The sequence below is a fragment of the Clarias gariepinus genome, chromosome 7 (genome assembly GCF_024256425.1).
Source record: "Clarias gariepinus isolate MV-2021 ecotype Netherlands chromosome 7, CGAR_prim_01v2, whole genome shotgun sequence".
In the NCBI taxonomy this organism is placed as follows: Eukaryota; Metazoa; Chordata; class Actinopteri; order Siluriformes; family Clariidae; genus Clarias; species Clarias gariepinus.
Window position 1 is genome coordinate 35,558,033 of NC_071106.1, and position 25,285 is coordinate 35,583,317.

Genomic DNA, 25,285 nt, shown 5'->3' on the forward strand with positions numbered 1-25,285 from the left:
AGCATTAAATATTATGAAAAATGGTGTTATATGATCCTATCTGAAAATTTACTTTTTCACCCAGGTGTGACTCTTTTTAGCACTAATACCATGTTTCAAAATAAATGGAGCTGTTTGCATACAATTAACCTCTATTTCTGTTAGTTTGTTTGGTTTGGAATATTCACTCTGATTAACTGTGGCACTGGTTTAAATTATGAAATTTTTATTCCAGTTTACCTAGTAACATAATTCACGATGTTGGTCTGGAGCAGAAGCTCACGACGTGGTAGCAAATTTTCCGTGATGAGGTTCTGGTTTGATCTCACAGCCACGCCATTGCATACACACAGAGAGCGCAGCACATCCAATACCTAATAAGTTTTTTTTTTATAAAAAAGATGACATTAGTACATCTGTGAACTACATTCTGAAGAAGCTGGTGTCTTTAAAAAAAATTTTTTTTAATAAAAGCAAATGGATAATGGAAACCCTCACCCACCAACAATCCATAATCCTTCTAACTATACCAAATAAGTCATGTAAATAGTTGGATGCAGACTCAGTAATGATAGTATGCATGTTCAAGCAATTCATGTCTAGCAGACCTTGTGGTTGCGCCCGTGCTTGTCCAAAAGAGAGATGATAGACTTGATGTGGTTCTCCTGGATGATGTTCAGGACTTCAGGGCTTTCAATCAAAATGCAGTACAACACCTCCAGAATGCCTGCGGAGAGGAAGTAACAATGGTAAAACTGGAGAAATTAAGCACCAGGTTATATGATGTCATTCTTAAGGTATGTGAAAGCAGAGAGCTGTGTACCTGAGGAGGCCTCCAAACGGTCCAGTTTACTGACCAACCAATCCAGATTATCGCAGAACAAAGCACAGTTAGCACGATTCCCTCTGATAAGTGATGCTGCATAATTGATAAAAAAAAAACATGTTAAATGAATTCATTATCATGGCAATTATATTATTGGTGTAAAAAATAATATAGAGTAAAAACTACCATTATTTCTCTACATTATCCCCTGTTACACTACTGCACTTGTCCCAGCATTTCACTAGTGCTTGGATACCATCAAGGTAGAAAGTTTTCCCAGTATGCAGGGGCCACGATCAGACTGCCTGCTTTATATCTAAAACCCTGGCCTCCCTAGAACACTCTTAAATTGGCCTAAATATGTGGAAATTTCTTAAGGTAAGGTCAGGACTGTACAGTGGCAATAACTCACAGCTAAGTTCAATGTGCAAGTGGTGTTGGTGATTGATTGTGTGGCGATCAGGTGTTTCACTCGTTGAACAGTCATGGAAAGGACTGCAGTAAGCTTTGAGCCTCCTTACAGGCATTTTCTCTCATGTCAAGTTTATAAGAAAAAAATACAGAATGTCATCTGTGAAGCCCTCTTTCCTGTTTCTGCAACCTTAAAGTTACATCTTAACCTCTGACTGTTTTGAAGCTTGTACACCGGAGGCTCCTTCTAAAACTCTTAAATATCAATCTACGTATCTCTCCTATAAAATGCAGGACTGCTGTAATGAAAAAGGATCAACAACCTGTCCAAGAATTTAGCAGCACTGCGGTATACAATATTTTTATTTGGGTATAAATTTAAATGTAAAAATTAAGTGTAAAAGCGAAATTTATCCAATGGGTCATTTTGAACTTTGTATAGTCTACAAAACTCCATAATTTCTGTGATAGCACCTAACAGCAACCCAGCTGCTCACCCAGCAATTCATAGAGCAGGTTGACAATTTCCTTCCAGGACTCGGCTGCCTCTTCACCAGCGAACTCGGAGAAGTGAGCAGCAGTATTGTACACGTTAAGCCGATCCACACACTCCAACACAATGGTAATCATTCCCTGAAGCACAAGCAGCATTGATTAGAAACATTCAATTCAATCTTTGATTGGTCAGACTATGAGCAAATCTTATCAGTGTTGAAGGATCGTCCAGGTCTATCTGTGCCGGAGACGTTTTTACTATAAAAATATTTAAATGTGAATACATGCTATTAGGCTGTATCACTTTCAATTTGTAACTGTGGCCTGGTAATGCTTAGCACAATCAACATAGAAATACATGCATACTATATACAGTAGTTTTACACATGGTATAATGAGGCACGATGGCTTAGTGGTTAGCACTGCCGCCTTGCACCTCCAGGGTTCCTGGCCAGGTTCGATTCCTGCCTCTGTGTGCATGGAGTTTGCTATTTTTTCCCGTGCTTTTTGGTTTTTTTTCCGGTTACTCCAGTTTTCTCAGGAGTCCAAAAGTCCAAATACATGCAGATTAAGTTAATTGCCAATTCCCAAAATTGCCAATTCCCCAAATGTGTGAATAAGTGTGTGTATGTGTGTGTCCTGCCATGGATTGGCACCCTGTCCAAAGTTTCCTGGGATAGTCTCCAGGCCACCTGCGACCCTGGATACAGGATTAAGTGGTTGACCTAATCGTGGCCACTAGTCACTCCACCACCGTCATCAAGTTTGTGGACGACACTGTCGTGGTGGGCCTGATCACAAACAACAATGAGACGGCCTACCTGGAGGAGATTGGAAATCTGGAGAAATGATGCCAGAGGAACAATCTCCTCCTAAACGTCAGCAAGACAAAGGAGCTGATAGTGGACTTTAGTACAAAGCAGGAGAGGAACTACCAGACCCCCATCATCACCAGGAGCCCAGTGGAGAGAGTGGACAGCTTCAGATACCTCGGTGTTCACATCACGCAGGACCTGTCATGGTCCTGTCACATCAACACCGTGGTGAAAAAGGCCCGGCAGCGTCCCTACCACCTCAGGAGCTAGAGAGACCTCAGACTGCCCTCTAGGGTGCTCAGGAATTTCTACTCCTGCACCATAGAGAGCATCCTAAAGGGAAACATCTTGACTTGGTTTGGAAACAGCACCATGCAGGACAGTGTGCTCTACAGATTCCGCTCCCTGAAGGCCATCACAGAGACACTGAGGAGCAGCTTCTTCCCGCAGGCGATAAGGTCTCTCAATCAGTACACCACACAGGACTAAACCATTTTTAAACATGCACTAGAGACAATGAGTGAGTGAGTGAGTGAGTTTTACACAACAATGAATCATACACACACACATACCTCTTCTTGGAAGAGGTTCTGCCGGTTGCGCAGTGAGCGCAGTTTCGTCTGCTTCTCCTCATGCTCTAGTTCCTCTTCAGGTGGACGAAAGTAGTGGATAAGATCTTGAAGGGAGAGAATCACTCCATCCAGAGGCAGTGAGACTGGACCTGTAGCTCTGTTCTTCCCACTCAGAGAGTCTAGCCCCCTACACATTAACACACATTGAATATGCCGTGATATTTCTCATATTGTTACTTCCAGTTATGTTTAGGTATGATGCACAGGTAAAAAACAAAAACAAAAAAACAATCGGAACAGTTTAGCCCTAAAGCTTTTATTATTTTGACATCTACATAAACGGAACAAATTTACACTTCAGGTTGGAACATTTTGAACATGTCTCTACACTAAACAATATCCCATTATTTTCTCTAAACAGTTTTTACTACTGCTACTTTTGATCTACTTTTAAGATAAGACTTTCTAAAAAAAAAAAAAAAAAAAAACGTAAAATGAGCTTTAACCCTGAGCCGTGGCCTTCAGCAGGTGACCAACATTTTTTTTTTTACAAATGATACACTGGTTCCTCCTTTATTTTGTAATAATAATTATCCACAGGGGTTAGTAAAAAATACCTTCATTTCCCTATGTAATCCCCTGCTATGCTAATGCACCTACACCAGCACTATCCTAGTCATTGAATGCCAGGAAGATGGAAAGTTTTCTCAGTACCCCAGGATGGCCATGTTTGGACAGCCTGCATAACTGAAATGTTGGCTTCCCAAAAACTCCTATGATGGTCCAAACATGTGGAAATGGTTTTTCATTGTTTATCCAGATGTGTTAGAGTGAGGATTCAACATTTATCATAATGGATCTTTGTTAAAAATAATAAAATGGGTAAAGAATACTTTTTTATCATTTATAATAACAAGTATTTTTCTGTATTTTGCAGTCCAAAAAGTAAACCTCACAAGTTCTACTGTGTCTTTTGTAGATAGTAATGTTTATTCATCAGACTACATAAATCTCAGAAATTATTAGGCTGTGAAATATACTGTTTCGTACTTAATGAACAGTTTAAAAAGTCCAGTGGTGCTGTAGATCATGCGGGCTGCCTGAGACTCCTCTGTCTGAGAGCGTGACATCACCAGGGCATCATCCATGTGGCCTTCCTGATGCAGAGTAACCTGAAGGAGTGAGATAAAAAAAGAAAAGAAACATATACCTTTATTACAAAGAAATTTAGATTTTTATTTAGTCATTAAACAAAACACTCTGTTGCGCATTCACCAGTCACAGTATACATTTGGGAGTTAATGTGCTCCCAATAGAGGTACCATACCTTTCTTTTCATAGTACCCAAACGAGCTGCTTTGGCATCAAGGGCAGCATAGGTGAGCCAAAGACCTGTGGAGACATGCTGGACAAAGCACATAGACTCGCCATACTTGATCTCTGGAACCCCCATGCCCTCAACATCACGCTTCTTCACCACCTCCACCTTCTCCTGCTCAGATGCAACAGCAAAACAGTAAAATAAGGTGAAATCAATGGGGTTAAAATAAGAATGGTGCAGCTTATGTTAATCAACTTTATGGCATTCAAGTCAAAAATTTCTTGTGAATCAAGGCATACATAGAATGGCATTTGTTTGACTGAGCCCACAGCAGTCATTGCCATCAACATTCAGGCAAGTACATATAGTGCCTGATCCTCGAAAACTAATGAATAATTTTTCCCATGATTTTAAAATACATAATTGATGTTTGAAAAATATTTGGTTAGGTAAAAAAAAAATATGTTTTAGTTTTAAACAACAATTCAGAAAATATAGAGACCTTGGAGGCACGGAAGCAGAAAGCTGACTGCTTGGTATTTGCCTTCTCGGGATCGAGTACCAACAGACCCTTCTCTTCATCCAAACAAAGATAACGTCCAGTGGTAATGTGGCGTATGCGGAATGGCTGACCCCACTTCATATGACCACCACTCCAGCTACAGAAAGCAAACATTTAGCCTGATTTTAACAACTCATCATTGTTACAGGTGCTTCAGTGGCTGTAAAGTTTTCCTTGCCTGATTCTCAACGGTTCAAGTCTCCACAAAGAGCGTGCTTGACTACAGACAGCTCCTGACTCATACTGTGCAATCCTGACAATACAGCAAACAAAGAAAGACAGAGAGGAGAGACAAAAATATATATAAAAAAGGGAAAGCAAATGTTTTTGTTTTGTGTTTGCTTTTAATGTTTTGTCTGTCTTTGTTTCTCTCTTACTTGCGCTGTTCTTCTCCTTGATCTGGCGGTGATATGGCCAGACACTCGTCCATATGACCGTGGAACAAGCGTAGAACATGGCCCCCCGTTAAAAAACCTATTGAGAAAATGAAAACAGACAATGACTAAACTATAAACTGGCAAAAAATATTGATTGCTTGTAATCAGAAATGTAAATGAGTGTCTTCGTTTACCACTAGAAGTAGAATCAAAATGGATGCCATGAATCAATTGGATAACCAAGTCAAGTCAAGTAGGCTTTTTTGTCATTTCAACCATATACTGTACAATTCAGTACACAGAGAAATGAAACAACGTACTGTACCTCCAAGATCAAGGTGATACAAGCAACATAAATTAAAAACATAAAAAAAAATAAGACATCTAATTAGCTGACTAGCTAAGAGAAAACCAATTAACACCATAAATTAACAAAACTGTCTAAGGACTTTACGAAAGACGAAAAGACAACATACAGTAACATGCAAGTCCAAATGTGCAAACGAGAGCAACCATAGTCATGTAGTTTTTGCAAAGATCCCAATAAGCAGATAAAGAAGATGAAATGTCTTGACCAATGTGGCCCAAATTAAAATGTTGACAAATTAAAAAACACCCTGTGAAAAAAAATAAAAATAAATAAAAGTTGCATGCATTAAGCCAATTGGATTTCTGCTGTTTTTTTTTCTAAGATCATACTGTACTTGCAAGTAAAAAACAATCTGAGTAAGTTCTAGACACCATATCACAAGGCAGTGCTGCCAGCATGAACTGGCTCTCAGGTCTTACATAATTAGAATGGATAATAATGAATAAACAAAGCTCACCTTCTGCTAGCTCACAGCCTGAACACACAGGATTCATGTTCCACAGAGTCTGCATGAACGAGGCATCCACCATCAAGTCCCCACTGGCATAGGACAAATGCTGCAAGGACATAAATTATAAATCATAGGAACTCATACTCAACAACCAACCGAGATACTCTGCTGTAATGTGTGTTATGTATGTGTGTAGCTAAGATTAAAAAAAAAAAAAAAAAAAAACAGAAGCAGAAAAAGATCCTACCAGGTATCTCTCAGATGACACGCTAACCAGGATCAAGTCATCTCCCACTCTGACCTTCTCACCTTCTGACCTCTGCTTGGATGCAGGATGGATGGTCCACCAGCACGCTTCACCTATGGTACAGCCGTGCTACATTTCGTTTACAAAGTCCCCACAAACCACATGTCCACATACTTTATAGTAAAAGCAGGCAAAGAGGTGAAAACTACTTCTTTAAAAAGTATTGATTAGAAGTTAGTGGTATTAAGCAACTGGCATGTTCAAATAAAGGATAATTGACTTTTATATTCCAAAATATCATTATGTGTAAACTGTTAATAAGCATCTTAAATTCCCGGTTCAGCACTAATTTGTGTATAAGTGGCATGTTTTGTAGACATTATAATCACATCTGTAACATAACATATATATCTCCATAAGTGTCCTTACCGATTTTTTTTTTTATTATTTGCTGACTTTAATCTCAAATTTCTGACATTATTTTTGTAATTCTAATATTTTTTCTCCAAATTCTGTTTTTTTTTTTCAATATATATATTTTTTTCTCTGGTGATGTGACGGAACCAAAAACTGCCCTGTGAAAACTTTCAATCATACAGTATAAGAGCCCTAAATGTTTCTGTGTGGGTACCTGTAGAGTCCTCTTGCAAACCCACATCGAAGGCCAGCTTGTCCGTGAGCGAACGTGATGTGGTCAGGCAACTGAGATACTACAATTTAAGTAAATCAGAGTATGTTAGGGAAATATTTAATAAATAATAATTATCATATACAGTGTGAGATTGTGTATGTGTACTATTAAGCGAAGAATGTTTTGTGGCTCACCATGCCAGAGTGGCTGTGTCTCAGCAAGATGGCGTGGCCATACAGCAGGGTTCGATGGCCTCCTCCCTGAGAGGACTGGAAGAAGGAAAAAGAAATGGATTAAACCAAATTAATAATTCATGTGACTGGGTGGTTATAAATGTCTGTGAATGTGTGTGTGTGTGTTTTTTTGTGTGTGTGTTTTTGTGTGCGCACTGTATATGCCAAAGGAACCTCCTTTGAAAATGGATGTCACCTTCAGTCTTCATACATAAAAACAAAGATAAGTAGCAGGACAAACGATGAGAAGGGAATGTAAAACACACATAGAGGATCATGGGGGGAAAAAGAAGGAAGAGAAGCCGCACCAAGGAGGAATGGGCATCTCTTGACCTCCTGTCAAACTTGAAGGAAGTGAGTTACAGTACCACAGGAAGACCACACATGAGTACAAACAAACGTCAAAGGTCAAACAGTTGTCACAGTCCACACCAAACCGAGAGTTCACAAAAGCCTTCCATGAGGACACAAGTCACAATATGTGGTCAGTTTACCTTAAGGTTTAGAAATGAGAAAACACAATGATGATGATTATTGTTATTAGTGATTATCATCACCGACACTATCACTGTAAACATCGTCATCTGTGTCAGTAGCATGGCTCGGGTGAGAGAGAGTATGCACACTGCAGGTCTTTGAGGTTAAGCACACCTTAATCCACCTGTGTGGGTCAGTGTGTTACGCTGCCATCTGTTGTTCTGTTGACATTAGCAGCGAGGGAATTTTCTCGCAGCACCTCAGTGTCAGATTCAATCGTCATTGTAGCACCCCTCCGTCCTGCTGGGACTTCCACGTGACATGCTATTCTCATTATCATGGGTCACTGTAAAAATCTTGCTAATCATACAGACGGGTTCTCTCTCTCTCTCTCTCTCTCTCTTTCTCTCTCTGTCTGCTTTTTTTCTCTTGTAAGTTCAATACCCAAATATTATAAGGGGCATTTAAGTCAAATTTGGATTGTGGAGAATAAAAGAACACGGTTATAAGAGTTTCTACCTCCAGGGTAGAACATTTTCTCAGTCAGGGAAATTAGACTGCCTGCTTCAGGTTTGATAAGCTGGCCTCCCAGGAACTCCTTAAATGGCCCAAAAATGTGGAAATGGCTTGGAGCAAGGTCAGGACTGTATGGGGGATGTGGCAATAACTGCCAGCCGAGTTCCTCTAATGTGCAAGTGATGTTCATGAATGATTGTGTGTACAGTTGACAGTTCTCCCTTTCACAAGCTATCAGTCAATCATTGAGGATCAGGTGTTCCACTTGCTGAATGTTCATGGGAACAACTGCAGTGGGCTCTGACCCAGGGCCGGGATCCGATTAACCTACTGTATGGATTTCAATAGAACGTTTGCAACATTCAAATGTTTTACTGTGGGTAAAAATCTTATCCTGGATTGATTTAAATGCCCCTCATATGTTTAATAAATCGTTACACTAATGTTCTGTCATTTTAACATGAGAAAAACAAACTTAATGAGAATTAGCTAAAAATAATGATACTTTTGTAAATATTGAACAAAAAAGATATCGGGAATATTTGCACTCACTTTTGGAGACTCAAATCCCCCAAAAGATATCAAACGGCTTCTGTTGTTTATATAAATAATGTTACTTTTATAGCTCATTTATGACAGGGGTGGACAAATTAATAGTCATAAACAAGCAGAATTTATGCCTGGGCGTTTTAGTCATGGTTGCTCAGAAATAAGGTAAATCCAACAAACAAAGGTAAAAGAAAAAGACTATAAATATAACATGAGATAGTCTTCCTTAATCGCTGCACCACACACACCAGGAAAGATGTGATTCAGTTCATTTTTTTTCCCCTAGCCAGTTTAATTAATGTGTATGGATCAAAATTTTTTTTTTTTTCAAATCAAAATTAAATCAAAATCATCACACAGATATTTGATGAACACAATGATGGTGCTATTTAAAAACATCAAAATAATAATAATAGTCATAGTATGAAATAAGTACCTGTAGCTTGCCATTATTGCATTGCATCAAATACAACTTTTTAATTCATCCATTCAAGATTATAGCAGAACCAAACCCCTTGCTAATAAAATTATGATTTGTCCACCTCTGTATGAGATAAAAATGCAGTAGTTACTTTACTCCAAATGTAAAACAGGAAGCCTATATCCATTGGTAATTAGTGAACAAAACATGAGGGTTAATCTGTTCCTGGAAGTTGTGAGGAAATGATGGAACAGGCAGGTGATGAGGCAAAGAAGAAGTAATGAGGGCAGAAAAGAAGAAAAGCAATAAACGACCAGAAATGCCATGCTTCATAATTTTGACCTTAAGGAGGATGGTTAATGTTTTAGTAGATTGCATTTAGTAATTGACTTGTTATGAGTTGAAAAAAAGATGGAATGGTTGTTAGTGAAAGTTTGACGGTGCTGCATGAAATGGCGAAGTGGCAGGCGCAAATCCAAAGAAGACCCTGTGTTTCTTTAGAAGATGGCGATGTTAACAAATTATGTTAAGAAAAGCAGGGTTTTCTTTGAATGTTTTTTTTTACTTGCTTAAATATCTTGTAAAAATACAGCCATGGTAAGGTTTATGTGTGTGATGAGCAGGGTACTAAGTTTAAAAAGGAAGTAGCCAAGGATTTGAGTCATTAAATCTCTCTCTCTCTCTCTCTCTCTCTCTCTCTCTCGCTGGCACTAAATCTTGTCGGAAACATCATTTGGAAACCAAATGAGATTCCGGCTGCACGGTCAACATAAGGGACAGATGTGATCGAAGCTGAGGAGGACAATAACTCTGGGACAATAACTGCAGCACCATTTCATTTCATCTAAACCAGACACACTGGGAAAGAAGGACAGGAAGGAGTGGAGGAGAGGTGCTTAGATCAGATCAGGGTAGACAGATAAACAAGAGACATGTGCAAGGACATACCCACTGGTCCAAATCGACTGCCTACAGGCAGCAGAGAAAGGGACAAGGTGTCGGGGAAGAGAGAAAAAGGCAGATGAAATTAAGTTACGCTTATCGAAGCTTTACAGACGGTTTGTCCAAAGGCAAACACATGAACGTAGCTTACTGTACATCACCTCCACATACCCTAATGCCACCTTTAAATCAACTCTAATTAGAAATTAAATAAATAAACAAACAAATAAATTATATCTGCTGATTAGATTATTAGTGAAGCATAGCTTGTAATAAGAGATTACACTAAGAGCTTTGGAACTTCCCAACTTGGAAAATGCCTTTCATAGCTTTATATAGTTCAAGATCAGTTCTTTGATTTAAATTTAGCAGCATGACTATGCCAGGCTTATCACATGACAAGTTTCATGCAAAGACAACAACTAGACAACAAGACTGTGCTTTGCCCATAGATATGCTAATACCAGTCACCTAGCACTTCAGCTAGCCTCTCGTTTCATTCACTCTACCTTTTACCCAATCCTCTGTTCATTAATCTCTTTGAAGATTACCTCCATCTCCATGGTATTGGCAAGCATCTCCTGAAGTGCCCGCACCGAAAGCGACTGCTCCAGGATGAAGGCGCAGATAGCCAAGTCAGGGGGCACATTCTGTACAGGGGACAGAAAAAGTATGTGAAAGCACAACACTGGAAACTCAAACTATGGAACATTCTGTGTTTGGATAATAATAATAATAATAATAATAATAAATTATACTACTACTAAGAATAATATTATTAATAATAAGTATTATTATTATTTTAATAATTATTATAATTATTATAATTATTATTATCATTATTATTATCATTATTATTAATAATAATAATAATAATAATAATAATAATTTATACTACTACTACTACTAATAATAATAATAATAATTATTATTATTATTATTATTAGTAGTAGTAGTAGTAGTAGTAGTAGTATAATTATTATTATTACAGTTCCTTTCCAATCGCTAATAGCACCAATCAATCCATCAATCCCCACAGTGTCCAAAATCAAATGCAAAATAACAATAGCATACAAATTAACACTAGCCACCAAATTAGCTAGCATTAATCTGTAGGCTAAAGCTAATCTAGCTAGGTTGTGGTAACTAAAGGTAAGTAGGCATGTTCCAACCAGCAGCCTGGCTCTGTTTGTTCTGCCTGTTTGCCCATTTATAGAATAACCGGGGTTTAGGTGAAGTCATCTCCTGCCAAGATGGCGATGACCAGTGCTCCAAAAATTGAGCTTTTAAAACCGCTTTAAAAAAAATCTATGGATGATGTCATGAAGGGCCTGTCCAGTTCTTATACAGACTATGGTTTTACTCAAACTCAGCATAACAGTCACATGTTACTGGTTAGCACTTCTTTGTTTGACACAGGAGAACTTTAGACCATCCCTCTCACCCAGACAGCAAGACAATCATGCAGTCCTGCACTCCAAACCATGGACAGCTGTGGCATTTTCAAGATTTGCACTTGTGACCTCCAGACAAAAGTTCAATTGCGTAGGCAAAAGACTTTCTTTAAATATTTCTGGATCTTATGTGACTCTATTATCTTCCACCAGAAGATACCTGGGCGTTGGATGTCGTTTCAAGAAAGCACAGTCGGTTCCCGAAGCCCTCACAAGACAGACACAGCTTGATCTGCTCCTTCAGGACGGTCGCTGTACACTGGAGCACCACCGTGTCATCCTAAGATCACACAACACCATTGAGAAAATTAATGAGGCACTTTAGTAAAAAAAAAAAAAAAAAAATCAATAGCATAAGAAAGCTAAAGCCAGACATCATTATTGAAACTGGTGCATGACAATGGACTTGTGGGTAATTAATTCTCCTAAAGTGGGACATTAATAGGAACTCTATTGAGCTCGTCCAAAATACACACACACACACACACACACACACACACACACACACAGACAGGCCTGTCTAAAGGCATGGCTGGTTGTAAATACACCAATAAACACTCTGGGCTCAACCTGACACAGTGCATTCTCAGCTGTTCTCCTGTCACTCATTATATAAGCATACTATGTATGTATGTTCAAGTCAAACAAGGACTTTTGATAGTGCAGTATGACAGAAAACAATTATTAGAGGAAAACAACCTTCAATTCCCTATATAGTCCCATATAGTTATCCCAGCGTTTAACTAATCCTTGGAAACCATCAAGGGAGAAATATTTCTCAGTAAATCAGATGGACATTTAAATTGTCCATCTTGACTGACATCACAAAAGTTAATATCTTAAACTATCTTTAATAAGACTATTCTCATTTTTATTCACTATTTTAATCTAAATCTAATTCTCTGTTTCCCTAACAGACGTAAAAATTATAATAAATTTTAAATCATTTTAACGACATCATAGTGGCATATTTGCAATGACATTCTCTTACACGATACTAAATATCAAAGACGTCTGTGGGTCCATTAACCCCAACTCCCCCACCCCACACAGCATGTCTAATCTTCTAATGCAGTTTTCATTGGAGTTAGTCCAACATTTATCTTCTGACAGCCCGAATCTGTCTCCTGAACTATTCCACACAAAAGAAATGGGGACAGGGTGCCCTTTATTCTTTTCTACAGCCTCTACCACCTCCCCAAACACGCACACACACAAACACACACAAACACACACACACACACACACACACACACACACACAAACACACACACACACACACACAAACATACACACACACACACACACACACACACACACACACACACACACACACAAAATGTACTGTTTCTAAAGCATTCCAATTAGATGTACCAGAGACCTCTAATTACCCCAGGGTACTTTTATAAAGCACTAAAGTACAGTCTGCAAGTATTTGAGGCTAGCTTTGGTGCTATATATATTATGGCTGATAAATGATTCAGACACTTGGACCATTTGGATTTCAGAAAACAACTCTGTAGTCAATTAAATGAAAAGCTGCATATAGCACTTAAGGCTGAATGTCAACATTGATGTCCTATGTAATAGTGAATATTACAGATGAAAACAAATGCAGTTTTTGTGCCATTCTGTGTGTTTTTGAAGCAGAGAGAGAGAGAAAGAGAGAGAGAGAAAGAGAGAGAGAGAAAAAGAGAGGGAGAGACCTGGCCCTGATATGGAGATGAAGCAGTGCTCTAAATTTCTAAAACGAGCCACCTGCTTTGGTGACTCACGCTCCTCATTGGCTTGAACCTATCAGATAGCACTTGAGACGTGTTACTTTACACTTGAGAAGTAGTACTTCACTTGAGAAGTTTTATTAATGGATACGTTTTACTTTTACTCCACTACATCATACAACAAATACATCTACTTTCCACTTAAACACGTTTGTTCATGGCATTGCATTTAATGGCAACAGGATTGTGGAGCACGTAAAGCAGTAAAATCATCTGTATGTAATTGTGTGATTTGCCTTCCCTCTGTAAAATGTTTAATTATGTAGTAGGTGTTTGAAATCAAGTAATAAAGTGATGAAAACAGTGTTTTCACAATTTGGAAGCACCACCAACACCAACACCATCACTGACCAGCGTAGACATTATTCTTACTCTCTGTTCTTGAACACGCTTTTAAATTTACACTCTCCCAATACAACTGGTGGAATATCAAACAATGTACTGTAAAATGCCACACGCTTACATGCCTTCCTACTTTATCTGCTATGACTGTTTAAGTTAGGTGATGAGATTGCCATGTGCTACTGTATGTGCATATGAAGATTTGGGAGGAGACCCCGAAACCAGTCCCAGGGCCCTAATGTGAAAATACTCAGAGGGACTTGTACTATGACTTAAATGCTACTGTGATCTAATATAAGCTCAGTAATTTTGATAATTGTTAATATAATATAATTTAAATATTCTAATAGAATATTAGAGGAATAGTGCACATAGGACGGTTTAGAGACAAAGTTAGAGAGGGTACTTTAATATGATTTGGACATGTGCAGAGGAGGGATAATGGGTATATTGTAAGGGAAAATGTTAGGGATGGAGCTGCCAGGCAGAAAGAGAAGGAAAAAAAAAAGATGGTCTATGGATTGGCACCCCGTCCAGAATGTACCCCACCTTATGCCTTAAGTTTTTCGGAATAGGCTCCAGGCACCCCATCACCCTGTATGTTTAAACGACGACTCAAGACGCATCTGTTTCTCCAGTACTTGGACTAACCCCCCCCAAAAAAACCTCTTCCCAGTTGTGTTGAACTAATGGCACTTAGTTATTAACCTAGTTAACCCAGTGTAAGTATGTATCCAATGATGTAAACATTAAAGCACTTTTTGTAAGTCGCTCTGGATAAGAGCATCTGCCAAATGCCTAAATGTAAATGTATGCAGGATAAAGCAGTATGGAAGTACATGCTAGTGCCATAGCTACAAAAGAGCATATCAGCAACTTTATTACTGAGACATCCTTGTGCAAAGCTGCAGTCCTGAGCACCCAAACTCACAGACTTAACCCATGATCATACAACTTAACCTAAATCCATCAGGAGACCTGGGGGAATATATGCTGCTTTACATAATGGTTCAAATATAACCAATAGCAATGCAAGACTTCACAGCTCACCCATATTAAGGGGAATAAACATTATATGAATAGAAAAAAGTTTGTATGGGTACGTGCCAAATACAGCCTTGAAAATATTATTCAGCTTATTTATTCAGTTTATCTTATTTAAAGATTAATCAGCTAAGGCAGGTGTAAGATTACAGCTATGCCATATTTAGGACTGGATACAAATAACTTGACACTGAGACGCATAGGCAAAACATGTACAGACAAAAGATTGTCAAAAGATAAAACCACATAAACAAGACTTAACTTCACCAAGACTTTAAGTTTATTTATAATTAAGCTTCGATACCCAAGTCTCCTGGGATAGGCTCCAAGATTTCTGTTACTGAACAAATATGGAAGGAGTCTCCACAGCCCACACCCTGCAACATCGATTGAGGTTTCCATAATGATAAAGTGTTGAGACACACACACACTTTGTCATGGATCAATGCAAGAGACTCCAGAATATACTGAATTCAATGTTTAGTTCTAATGTGAAGTGCTTCGGCTGTCACTACGAGTGCTTGTAAAAACCTCTCAAACACATGGGAAAATGGTAAACTTTAACTCTTCACAGTTTACTACTAAAAAAATGTAATCAATACTACACTGCATATGGTGACCTTAAGTGTGCAGCAGGTCCATACATTCTGTAGTCACAGTAACCATATCCAGGTCATTGTTGACAATTCATAACAAGAGTTAAAAATTCATAGCGAATTGTTAGGTGTTTTAGGTATGTCATAGACAATCGTATATGTTTGTTGACAGTTTAGGAAGGTTTAGCATGAGTTTAATGTAATTGTTGGTGATAACATCATAATTATAATTACGTTGTACCATTTTGTGGCTAAAGCATCGCCAGTGCACAGGGGATTTTGGCATTAACCTTTCACCTTTTTATGTTTTTTCTGCTATAATGTAAGAAGCATTTCCTCCATTCCTAAACCATTTGTGAAGGCATGTCGAGCTATCTTGAATTGAAATTATGTTGATACCTGTGATGCTACATTGTGTACTTACTTACTTACAAATTATCTAAATGTAGCCAATGAATTCTATTGTATTTCATTGAATTCTATCAGTATTTACTGTATGATTGCGGTGTATAGTGTAAGCATCTATAATTCTGGTACAAACTTTGCTCAACCATCACAAATTATAGTACTGGGCAAGATGTCTTGAGCCAATTCTTCTTTCTTTAAATTAAATGAACAATATAAATGAATGATGTAGATGACATTGAAGAATTGAGAACAAAGGATTAACTGTGACAGGCTGCAGAGTGTTTTAAAATACAAGTTAAAAATGTATTGTTTATGTACCAACCTTATTATCAACCTCATTTCCTCTCTCATCTGTATTCAGCATCGCCGGTACAGTAATCACCGGCCGGACTATTTGCGTTTTATCTGCAAGTGTTTGTTGCTGATTTATGCTTATGATTAAGTTAAATGTTTTTTTTTAAGCTTAAATAATTATATCTAGGTTGCCTCTGAAACTGCCCAGGTATAGGGACATGTCATTATAGCCAAAAATGTCCCTAATGAAACCTGGTCAACTATTTCTGAGCTATGACAGGAACTGAAATTCCTCACAAATACATCAGGAACGTAATCTCATTGCAAGCATCCCTAAAACATTAAATGCAGCTAATTTATACAAAATATTGTGTAAATCTAGCGATTAAATTATATATAATTTAATCGCTGGGAAATCTGCAAAACGAGATGAGCAAAACAATTTCAGACATACTCTTGTGGAAAACTAATCAACTTTTGAATTGTAAACATTCATTATTTATAAACGTAATAAAGCTAAGATAAATATTTTTATAAAAGTCTAAAGTCCATTATATTAATGTTTTATTTAAGAACAGCCACACTTGTCATTTCTATATACTCATTTGCTCCCCCTCACTATTTATGCGAGAGACTTTAGGAGGTTAAGAGCCCATGCAGTTTGGATATTCAGCCCACAGTGACTCACCTTAAACTCTGTAGTGTGACTCAACAGGAGCCAGCCAAGGTACTGTGATCTCAGTGGGCGTGTGTGCCCACCGTGCTACTGTCTAAAGAGACATCCAAAGATCAGCAACAGGTGGGTGGCATCAAAGAGACCTAACAAAAGCCAGCTACAGGCTTGTGTCTCAAAAAAAGATATATATATTTTTTAACACCAACCTTTAAAATCACTACAAAATATGAATCCCTATCTAAACAACCACAAGTAAGACAATTGGAAGGCAAAAGACTGAAATAGGAGTTATATGCATAATATAATGATTGAACAATCATGGACACATTCATGCAATACATATTTATATATCTGACCATTGCACATGACACTTTCATAAGTCACATAAGCCATTGTCACTTATATTTTGTATTTTTTTTATTATGCCCTTATCTGTACAGTTTATTTTACTAGTTAAATTTATTTTCTTTCGTATTTCTTTTTATTAATATTTATTCCTTATATATAGTTTTTATTTTTATTTTTAAAGTCACTTGCGGTCGTACAAGCATTTCACTGCATATCGTACTGTGTATGACTGTGTATGTGACAAATAAAATTTAAATTTGAATTTGATTTATAAGTGGTAAGATATCCATGAGTACTTTCTTTACCAATATTTTTTTGACAGATTACTAGATGCTTACCTAACACAACCTGTGACTTATAGTCTGCCCCATGAGACAGTTATAGGATTTCACATAATAAAACATTACGTATATTGTATTGTACACTCATATTTCCATACATCACTTATTGTGTGGAGGTATGGGGGCATACTTACAAAAGTTATTTACACCCAATATCTGTGTTACAGAAAAAAACCCAATAAGGATTGTTAATAAGGTCGATTATTGTGAACATACAAATAAATTGTTTATAAAAATCTAAAGTTTTAAAATTTGTGGATCTAGTTGATTCGTATACTGCACAAATAATGTATAAAGCTTATAATAATTTACTTCCCAGCTGTGTTCAGAGGCTGTTCAAAATAAAAGTCAGCCAGTACTGCCTAAGAGGAATGTTTATGTTTAGTAAAATAAGGGCCAGATCAAATTTAAAGAATAAATGTATTTCTGTTAAAGGGGTTAATTTATGGAATAAATGTGATAAGGAATTAAAATTATGTTATTCACTTCATAGATTAAAAAAAATGTTTAAAGATAAGGTGTTTAGTGAATATATGACATGATATCAATAAATATGATTATTTTCTCTTCCTAATTTCTTTTCTTTTCTTAAGTGAAAGAATAATTCATCTTGACATGTTTTGTTTATGTGTATAAGTGACAATATTCGTTGAGACAATATTTTGTGTCATTTACTGGAAAGTGTCGCTCATTATTTGTTGATGTATAAAGGGTAGGCATAATAAGCAATGCTTTAGCCTACACCTTTTTCAGTGTTAAACTGAAATAAACTGAACTGAACACTTTAGTCCAAAAGCTGATTTAGGTTTTCTCATGCCAAATGTCCAGTTTACCACGGCTGTGTTGATTACAACCCTGACGAGATTGATGCAAAGATAGAAGAGGTGGGTGGATGAGCAGAGGACATTACACAAAGAGTGACGAAAAGATGGAGCAGAGAAAACTGATGCAGGATGAAAAACGGGTTTGATGAGATGACCTTTTTAAAATGATTATTATTTTTTTTATCCCTTGGACCTACCCAAGCTGATAAACTACACTGCTCTTCAAGCAGTTGGTGTGGTATTGCCCTCTATAGCGCAGAAACATTCCAAATGCTTACACCTACATTGCCAACTGTGAACAATTAGAAATGCCAAACTAGACATTTTTTACTCTTACATATGACTCCAACACACAATGCACAATGCTACAGTATTAGCAGATCTCAAGCAATTAAGCACTATATCTTCTTTAAGTGAAAAGGTGTTATGGCTCAATTCTATACTAACTACAATTAAAATGAATTATAACAGTAAAATTAAAGTAATATAATGGTTTACAGTTATATAGCGATGCCTATATCCAAGATTGTAGGCTTGTATCTAAACTATGATTTTACACCTCACAAATCAGAGCAAATTACAACAGAAGCAGGAACAAACCAGACACTTCTATGAGACTCTGCCATACTTACACACAGTTGGAATTTGTGTGAGTGAGAGAGAAAAGACAAGGCCCACAAAAATATCTGGCTTAGTTTGTATGTGCTGAGCGAAGAGGAACCGAGAAAATTGACTCTGATCTTATGGCTTGAACTCTCTACCCCAATCTGTAAGGACTTTTTGTTTCGCTCCATCTCTTGAAGAAAAATGAATCATGCTACTATCACATTTCCAGACGCCAATATCACAATTGTTTGCCAGTTTTCTCAGTTTGAAGTCATTTTTTTTTTCAGATCTCCATCACCTCCTCCTTCTCATTGGTCCTCTGTTCTCTCTCTTTCACTGTCTCTCTTTTTCACTCCTCAACTCTATTTCGGTGACTGCACCTGTCACTCTCGCATTCCTCTGCACTGCTGACTAGCAGATAGTTTGGAGACATGCTCACACCAGCTCAAACGTCCAATCATGAGAAGTACACCACTGACTATACACAACGCTGAGCACGAGTCCAGATACATACAACACCTACTGTATACATATATACAATAAAAAGTAAAATGTAATGTAAATAGTAATGCAATGTAAAAGTAAAAAAAAAAGATATTCTCTATAAATATCTATTTAATGCTCTAAATATTTTTGTTTATATTTAAACATAAGAGATAACAAATGTATCAACCTCAGCTACAATGCCTTGAGGATTTTCAAACAGCTTAATATGCTTTTATTTTTCAAAATATATAGGCTACATAAAAATGTAGCCTCATTTTAAACCACTGTGACCCCGACCAGGCAATGACCATGGATAAATAAACAAACATTAGACGTGTTTTTTTTTGTTTTGTTTTTTTTTCTTGTGGAACACCTACAAAAATGTATATTTATATCAGTATTTGCTTTTGTTTGATTTAATATTTGTTTTCTATTCATTCTTTATATTGTATTTATATTTGGTTACATCATGAATATTCAACCCAATTATTATTGTATTGTGAAATATGTTTAGTAAGCATATTGAAAATAAATTTAGTTATGTTACTATCAGAAAGTAATAACTACTAATAAACATTTTCAACTTTCAAGAAATATTTATCTTTGATAATAAAATTTGTCTAATAAATGCATAAACAAAAAATAAATAAACAAATAAATAAAAAAAATGAATGAATAAATGAATAAATAAATAATCTTTTAAAAGTATTTTTTTAAAGTATTTTTTTTACTCACATTTACTTACTTATTTTATTTAGACATTAACACATTAAGGCCTAATGGTACAGCATCTGTTTATTTAACCTGACATAGTTATGATTATCAATATGGCTTTAAGATCTATGAATGTTGTTTAGTTGATCATTGTTGATCATCTTAGTTGATTTATTTTTTTCCTCTAGAAGAATTTTTTTTTTCGACTCCATGTATCTACAGTTATTTTTTTGTGAAGGCATATGGTGACTTTTACATCAAACAGCTTCCAGCTTCTGATTTGATCTACATGAACAGATGTGGTGGTGAGAATATAACCTAATACCCAGCACTGTAATCTATCTGCTGCTACACACACTGTGTTCATCATGCTATTTTGTATTATGGCAGCTATATACAGTGGGGCAAAAAAAGGATTTAGTCAACCACCAATTGTGCAAGTTCTCCCATTTAGAAAGATGAGAGGGGCCTGTAAATATATGTTTTTTGTAAGTTTTCACAAGGTTTTCACACACTGTTGCTGGTATTTTGGCCCATTCCTCCATGCAGATCTCCTCCAGAGCAGTGATGTTTTGGGGCTGTCGCTGGGTAACACGGACTTTCAACTCCCTCCAAAGATTTTTTTTTATGGGGTTGAGATCTGGAGAGTGGCTAGGCCACTCCAGGAACTTGAAATGCTTCTTACGAAGCCACTCCTTCGTTGCCCGCGTGGTGTGTTTGGGATCATTGTCATGCTGAAAGACCCAGCCACGTTTTCGTTTTCAATGCCCTTGTGGATGGAAGGAGGTTTTAGTCAAAATCTCACGATACATAGCCCCATTTTTTCTCTCCTTTACACGGATCAGTCTTCCTGGTCCCTTTGCAGAAAAACACCCCAAAGCATGATGTTTCCACCCCCATGCTTCACAGTAGGTATGGTGTTCTTTGGATGCAACTCAGCATTTTTCAAGTTCTATTTTGGTTTTTATCTGAACATATGACATTCTCCCAATCCTCTTCTGGATCATCCAAATGCTCTCTAGCAAACTTCAGACAGGCCTGGACATGTACTGGCTTAAGCAGGGGGACACGTCTGGCACTGCAGAATTTGAGTCCCTGGCGGCGCAGTGTGTTACTGATGGTCGCCTTTGTTACTTTGGTCCCAGCTCTCTGCAGGTCATTCACTAGGTCCCCCCGTGTGGTTCTGGGGTTTTTGCTCACAGTTCTTGTGATCATTTTGACCCCACGGGGTGAGATCTTGCATGGAGCCCCAGATCGAGGGAGATTATCAGTGGTCTTGTATGTCTTCCATTTTCTAATAATTGCTCCCACAGTTGATTTCTTCACACCAAGCTGCTTAGCTAATGTAGATTCAGTCTTCCCAGCCTGGTGCAGGTCTACAATCTTGTTTCTGGTGTCCTTTGACAGCTTTTTGGGTATTGGCCATAGTGGAGTTTGGAGTGTGACTGTCTAAGGTTGTGGACAGGTGTCTTTTATACTGATTAACGCGTTCAAACAGATGTTATTAATACAGGTAACGAGTGGAGGACAGAGGAGCCTCTTAAAGCAGTTACAGGTCTGTGAGAGACAGAAATCTTGCTTGTTTGTAGGTGAGGAATATTTATTTTACAAAGGCATGTGCCAATTTTTTTTTTATTTTGTCTCTCATAGTTGAGGTATAACTATGATAAAAATTACAGGCCTCTCTCATCTTTTTAAGTGGGACAACTTGCACGATTGGTGGGTGAATAAATACTTTTTTGCCCCACTGTATATATATATATATATCAACTATCTCTCTCTCTCTCTCTCTCTCTCTCTGTCTCTCACACACACATACAAACACATACTGTAAAAAAAGATTCTACAATTCATACAATACTATGAAATTAGTAAGCATATTTGATGTGTCATCCCGTCTAAGGTACAATTTGTGCAAGTTTGAGTTGGTACAAGTTTTAGGAAATTTGTCACCATTGCTTCATTTTTGTGCATCAAAATACACAAGCTTTTTTTATTTGTATATTTGTTCGTTTAGAAAAAATGGTCTTTTACATACATACAATGTTGCTTTTTTTTCTAGCCAATGGATTAATATTTATTTATTTATTTATTTAGCTGGATACTAATGTTTTAAAAATTATTATTTTTATTATTAAAAAAAATATATTATTATTAAAAAAAACAGTACTGTGTGTGTGTGTGTGTGTGTGTGTGTGTGTGTGTGTGTGTGTGTGTAAGAAGTAGTCTCAGCAGCCATAGTAATAATACTGGTAGTAAGAGTAACAGTAGCAGTAAGAGTAGTAGTAGTAGCAGTTGTAGTAGTACTGTAGTAATAGTAGTAGCAGCAAGAGCAGTGGTGGTAATAGTAGCGGTAAGAGTAGTATTAGTTTTAATAGTTGGTGACTATTATACTACAATATGTGACTATATGTGAAATTATGGATTTTTCATTCTTACACAACAGTCATTAATATAAAATCTAGGTGATTAGGTTTTGCTTATGCTAAAAAAAATTAATAATTAATATTTGTGAATGAAATGATTTTAACTAAATGCAAATCAGATGTGTTTTTTTTCTCACTCGCATAAAAAACAGAAGAGTAATATATAGTGAGTATTAAAATTGTTTAGGGATGTTATTTACATAGCAAATTATTACTTACAAACAGCTGTAGCAGACTGTTACATCATACGCATACAAGACTTAATTACGCACTGACATTAGCAGGTTAAAGGCTGGCATTGTAAAAGCATCTAAAGTAACAGCTGAGAGCACCTGTTTATTGTTTCAGAGCATGACAGACCGGATGAACACCAGTGAAACAGGTGCTTGTACAGTATACAGTATAACCCCCCCCCCCACACACACACACACACACTTTCTCTCTGTCTCACTATACCCTGATCATGTGTGTACTCAGCAAAACCAGAATGTACCACCCAGTCAGAAATAACTGATTATATGACTGAGCTTAAAAGTGCTCTTAAGGAAAACAAGCTATTTTTAAGCACTTTAAAACTTTTAGAGCTGGATATGAATTAATTAAAAACATCCAACTCAACAATACAGACAAGCTGAAAGCTGCCATTAATGCGAACTCCAATGATGCCTCAGCAGTACCACAGGTTGATTGCCTTCATGTCATTGATGCAGTAATGCATACTAAAGGAGCCTCAACCAAGTATTGAGTGCACTGGTGAGCATGCTTTTAGAATGTGTAGAATGGGCAATGCAATCATGCATTTTGGATGAAAGTTATGCGGAACTGTAATTTGCATGGTGATAGTATTTAAAATCGAAAATCTCTGCATTTCAATAAATTAAAATATCATTACAACGTTGATTTATTTTAGTAATTGAGTAATGCATTCCATTAATGCAAGGTAGAAAAATGTACACCAGCCACAGAGATAACCGCAGTCTTGAGAGGATTGTGAAAGGAAGCCCATTCAAGAATTTTGGGGGGAGATTCACATAAAGTTCAATTCAATTCAATTTAATTTTATTTGTATAGCGCTTTTAGCAATTTTCATTGCCGCAAAGCAGCTTTACATAGTCAAAAGAATTATTTAGGTTTGTATGAAATGTGAATTTGTATGAATCAAAATGGTCAGTTTGTCCCTGGTGAGCAAGCCGAGGGCGACAGGGTTAAAGTGGACTACCGCAGCTGTCAGTGTCAGTCAGTGCTTTAAGAGCCGTATCTAGTAAAGAGGTACAACTGTCGCAGTCCTTGTGTCAAGCAACTCTTAAACTAGAGACAACGTCAGAGGCGTCTTACCTGGGCTAAAGACAAAAAGTGTGTTTTATCTGGTCCATGGTCAGTGTAGCCATCTACCAGAAGGTTTTAGCGCACTTCATGCTTCATCCTCTGCTGACTCTCTTTATGGAGATGCTACTTTAATTTTCCAGCAGGACTTGGCCCCTGCACACACTGCCAAAAGTAGTAATACCTGGTTTAAAGTTTGCTAGATTGGCCAGTAAACTCACCCAACCCAAACCACATAGAAAATATATGGAGTATTATAAAGAGGAAGATGTGAGACACCAACAACGCAGAATTTTTTTTTGTTCTCTGTCCTCCTGCAATTAAACTTCAGTACTTAATCGACTGGCATGTTAATATGCCTGCATTCACCTAAGTGTAGATGTTAACTCTATTTGATAAGGAAAAAAAAAAAACATCAATGATCTTGATGGGTTTAACAAAATAAAGAGGTCATTAATTTCATCTCTAGAGTGATTTTAGGGTACTTCACTTTTATGAACATCATTTTGTTCGACCAAGCTTCAGTTACACTTTTTTTTCCTTATGGTGCGAATGTGAACCCTTAAAAAATACCGAGTTAAAATAAACATAAAAGGAGTAATAGGTTAGCATGCCTTTGCAAGAAAAAAGAACCCCACTTCAACACCCTTAGGTTACTAAAACTTTTTATTTCTCTCAGAGCATCATTTTGTTTCTCTCCTTTTTGTGTATTGACATAATTCAATAGCTTAGGTGGACTTTCATAATTCACACCCACTCACACACCCACACACACACACAGAATCCTCCCGAAAGATTCAAGCAACGAAGAAGTAGGACACAAGCTTTCTTGCTCTCCTCCCCCTGAGTGTCAGGCGCTTATAGTAGCAAAACTATAAAAAGAAACGTCTGTAATAACTTGGAGTCCGGACACCCCCTGAAAGCTCGCCAACATTTTTGTTAGGGGTGATCATAACGACAACGTACCAAGATATGGAAATCAGAAACGGTAAACTAGTTAAGCAAGTAATAACAATGGTAAATTAATTGTTTTAAAAAAGGTATTTGAACGAAGCTCCAGCATTTTTAGAAAAGGGTAACCTATATTCCTTTAAAGGACAGACATGCTTAATTAGAGTGAAATCATTTACAAAATTCCAAAAACAATAGTTAAAAATTTAATGATGAAGTGCTACTCCTGTACTGCATGTCATTTCATGCTGAGTGATAAGAAGTTGTCATGGTACATTAACCCCATGTTTTCATAATTAGCAACGCTCCAGGTTTGAAATTTCATTTTCAATACTAACCCCAACCTAATTTACGTCATAGTCCTAAAAACCTTTATTCACACACATCTGCTTGCCCTAAATTGAATATACTGCTATATACTTAAAATATTTGCTCTCATGAAGTCATACAGCTCCGAGAACTGTAATACAAACATT

At 37.1% G+C, this 25,285-nt stretch overlaps 1 protein-coding gene across 1 annotated transcript in view; it reads right to left on the reverse strand.

Moving 5' to 3' along the window:
* LOC128527421 (ryanodine receptor 1-like) overlaps positions 1–25,285 on the reverse strand; it is a 92,247-nt gene that overhangs the window by 64,373 nt on the left and 2,589 nt on the right. The window contains exons 2-17 of the mRNA XM_053499754.1: positions 11,810–11,929; positions 10,747–10,845; positions 7,252–7,326; positions 7,058–7,136; positions 6,427–6,539; positions 6,186–6,285; positions 5,359–5,455; positions 5,160–5,234; positions 4,922–5,078; positions 4,426–4,590; positions 4,149–4,270; positions 3,099–3,285; positions 1,714–1,849; positions 803–898; positions 588–706; positions 220–353 (exon numbers count right to left, since the gene is read on the reverse strand). Of these exons, the coding sequence (XP_053355729.1) occupies positions 220–353; positions 588–706; positions 803–898; positions 1,714–1,849; positions 3,099–3,285; positions 4,149–4,270; positions 4,426–4,590; positions 4,922–5,078; positions 5,160–5,234; positions 5,359–5,455; positions 6,186–6,285; positions 6,427–6,539; positions 7,058–7,136; positions 7,252–7,326; positions 10,747–10,845; positions 11,810–11,929 (1,874 nt within the window). The remainder of the gene's footprint in view (positions 1–219; positions 354–587; positions 707–802; positions 899–1,713; positions 1,850–3,098; positions 3,286–4,148; positions 4,271–4,425; positions 4,591–4,921; positions 5,079–5,159; positions 5,235–5,358; positions 5,456–6,185; positions 6,286–6,426; positions 6,540–7,057; positions 7,137–7,251; positions 7,327–10,746; positions 10,846–11,809; positions 11,930–25,285) is intronic.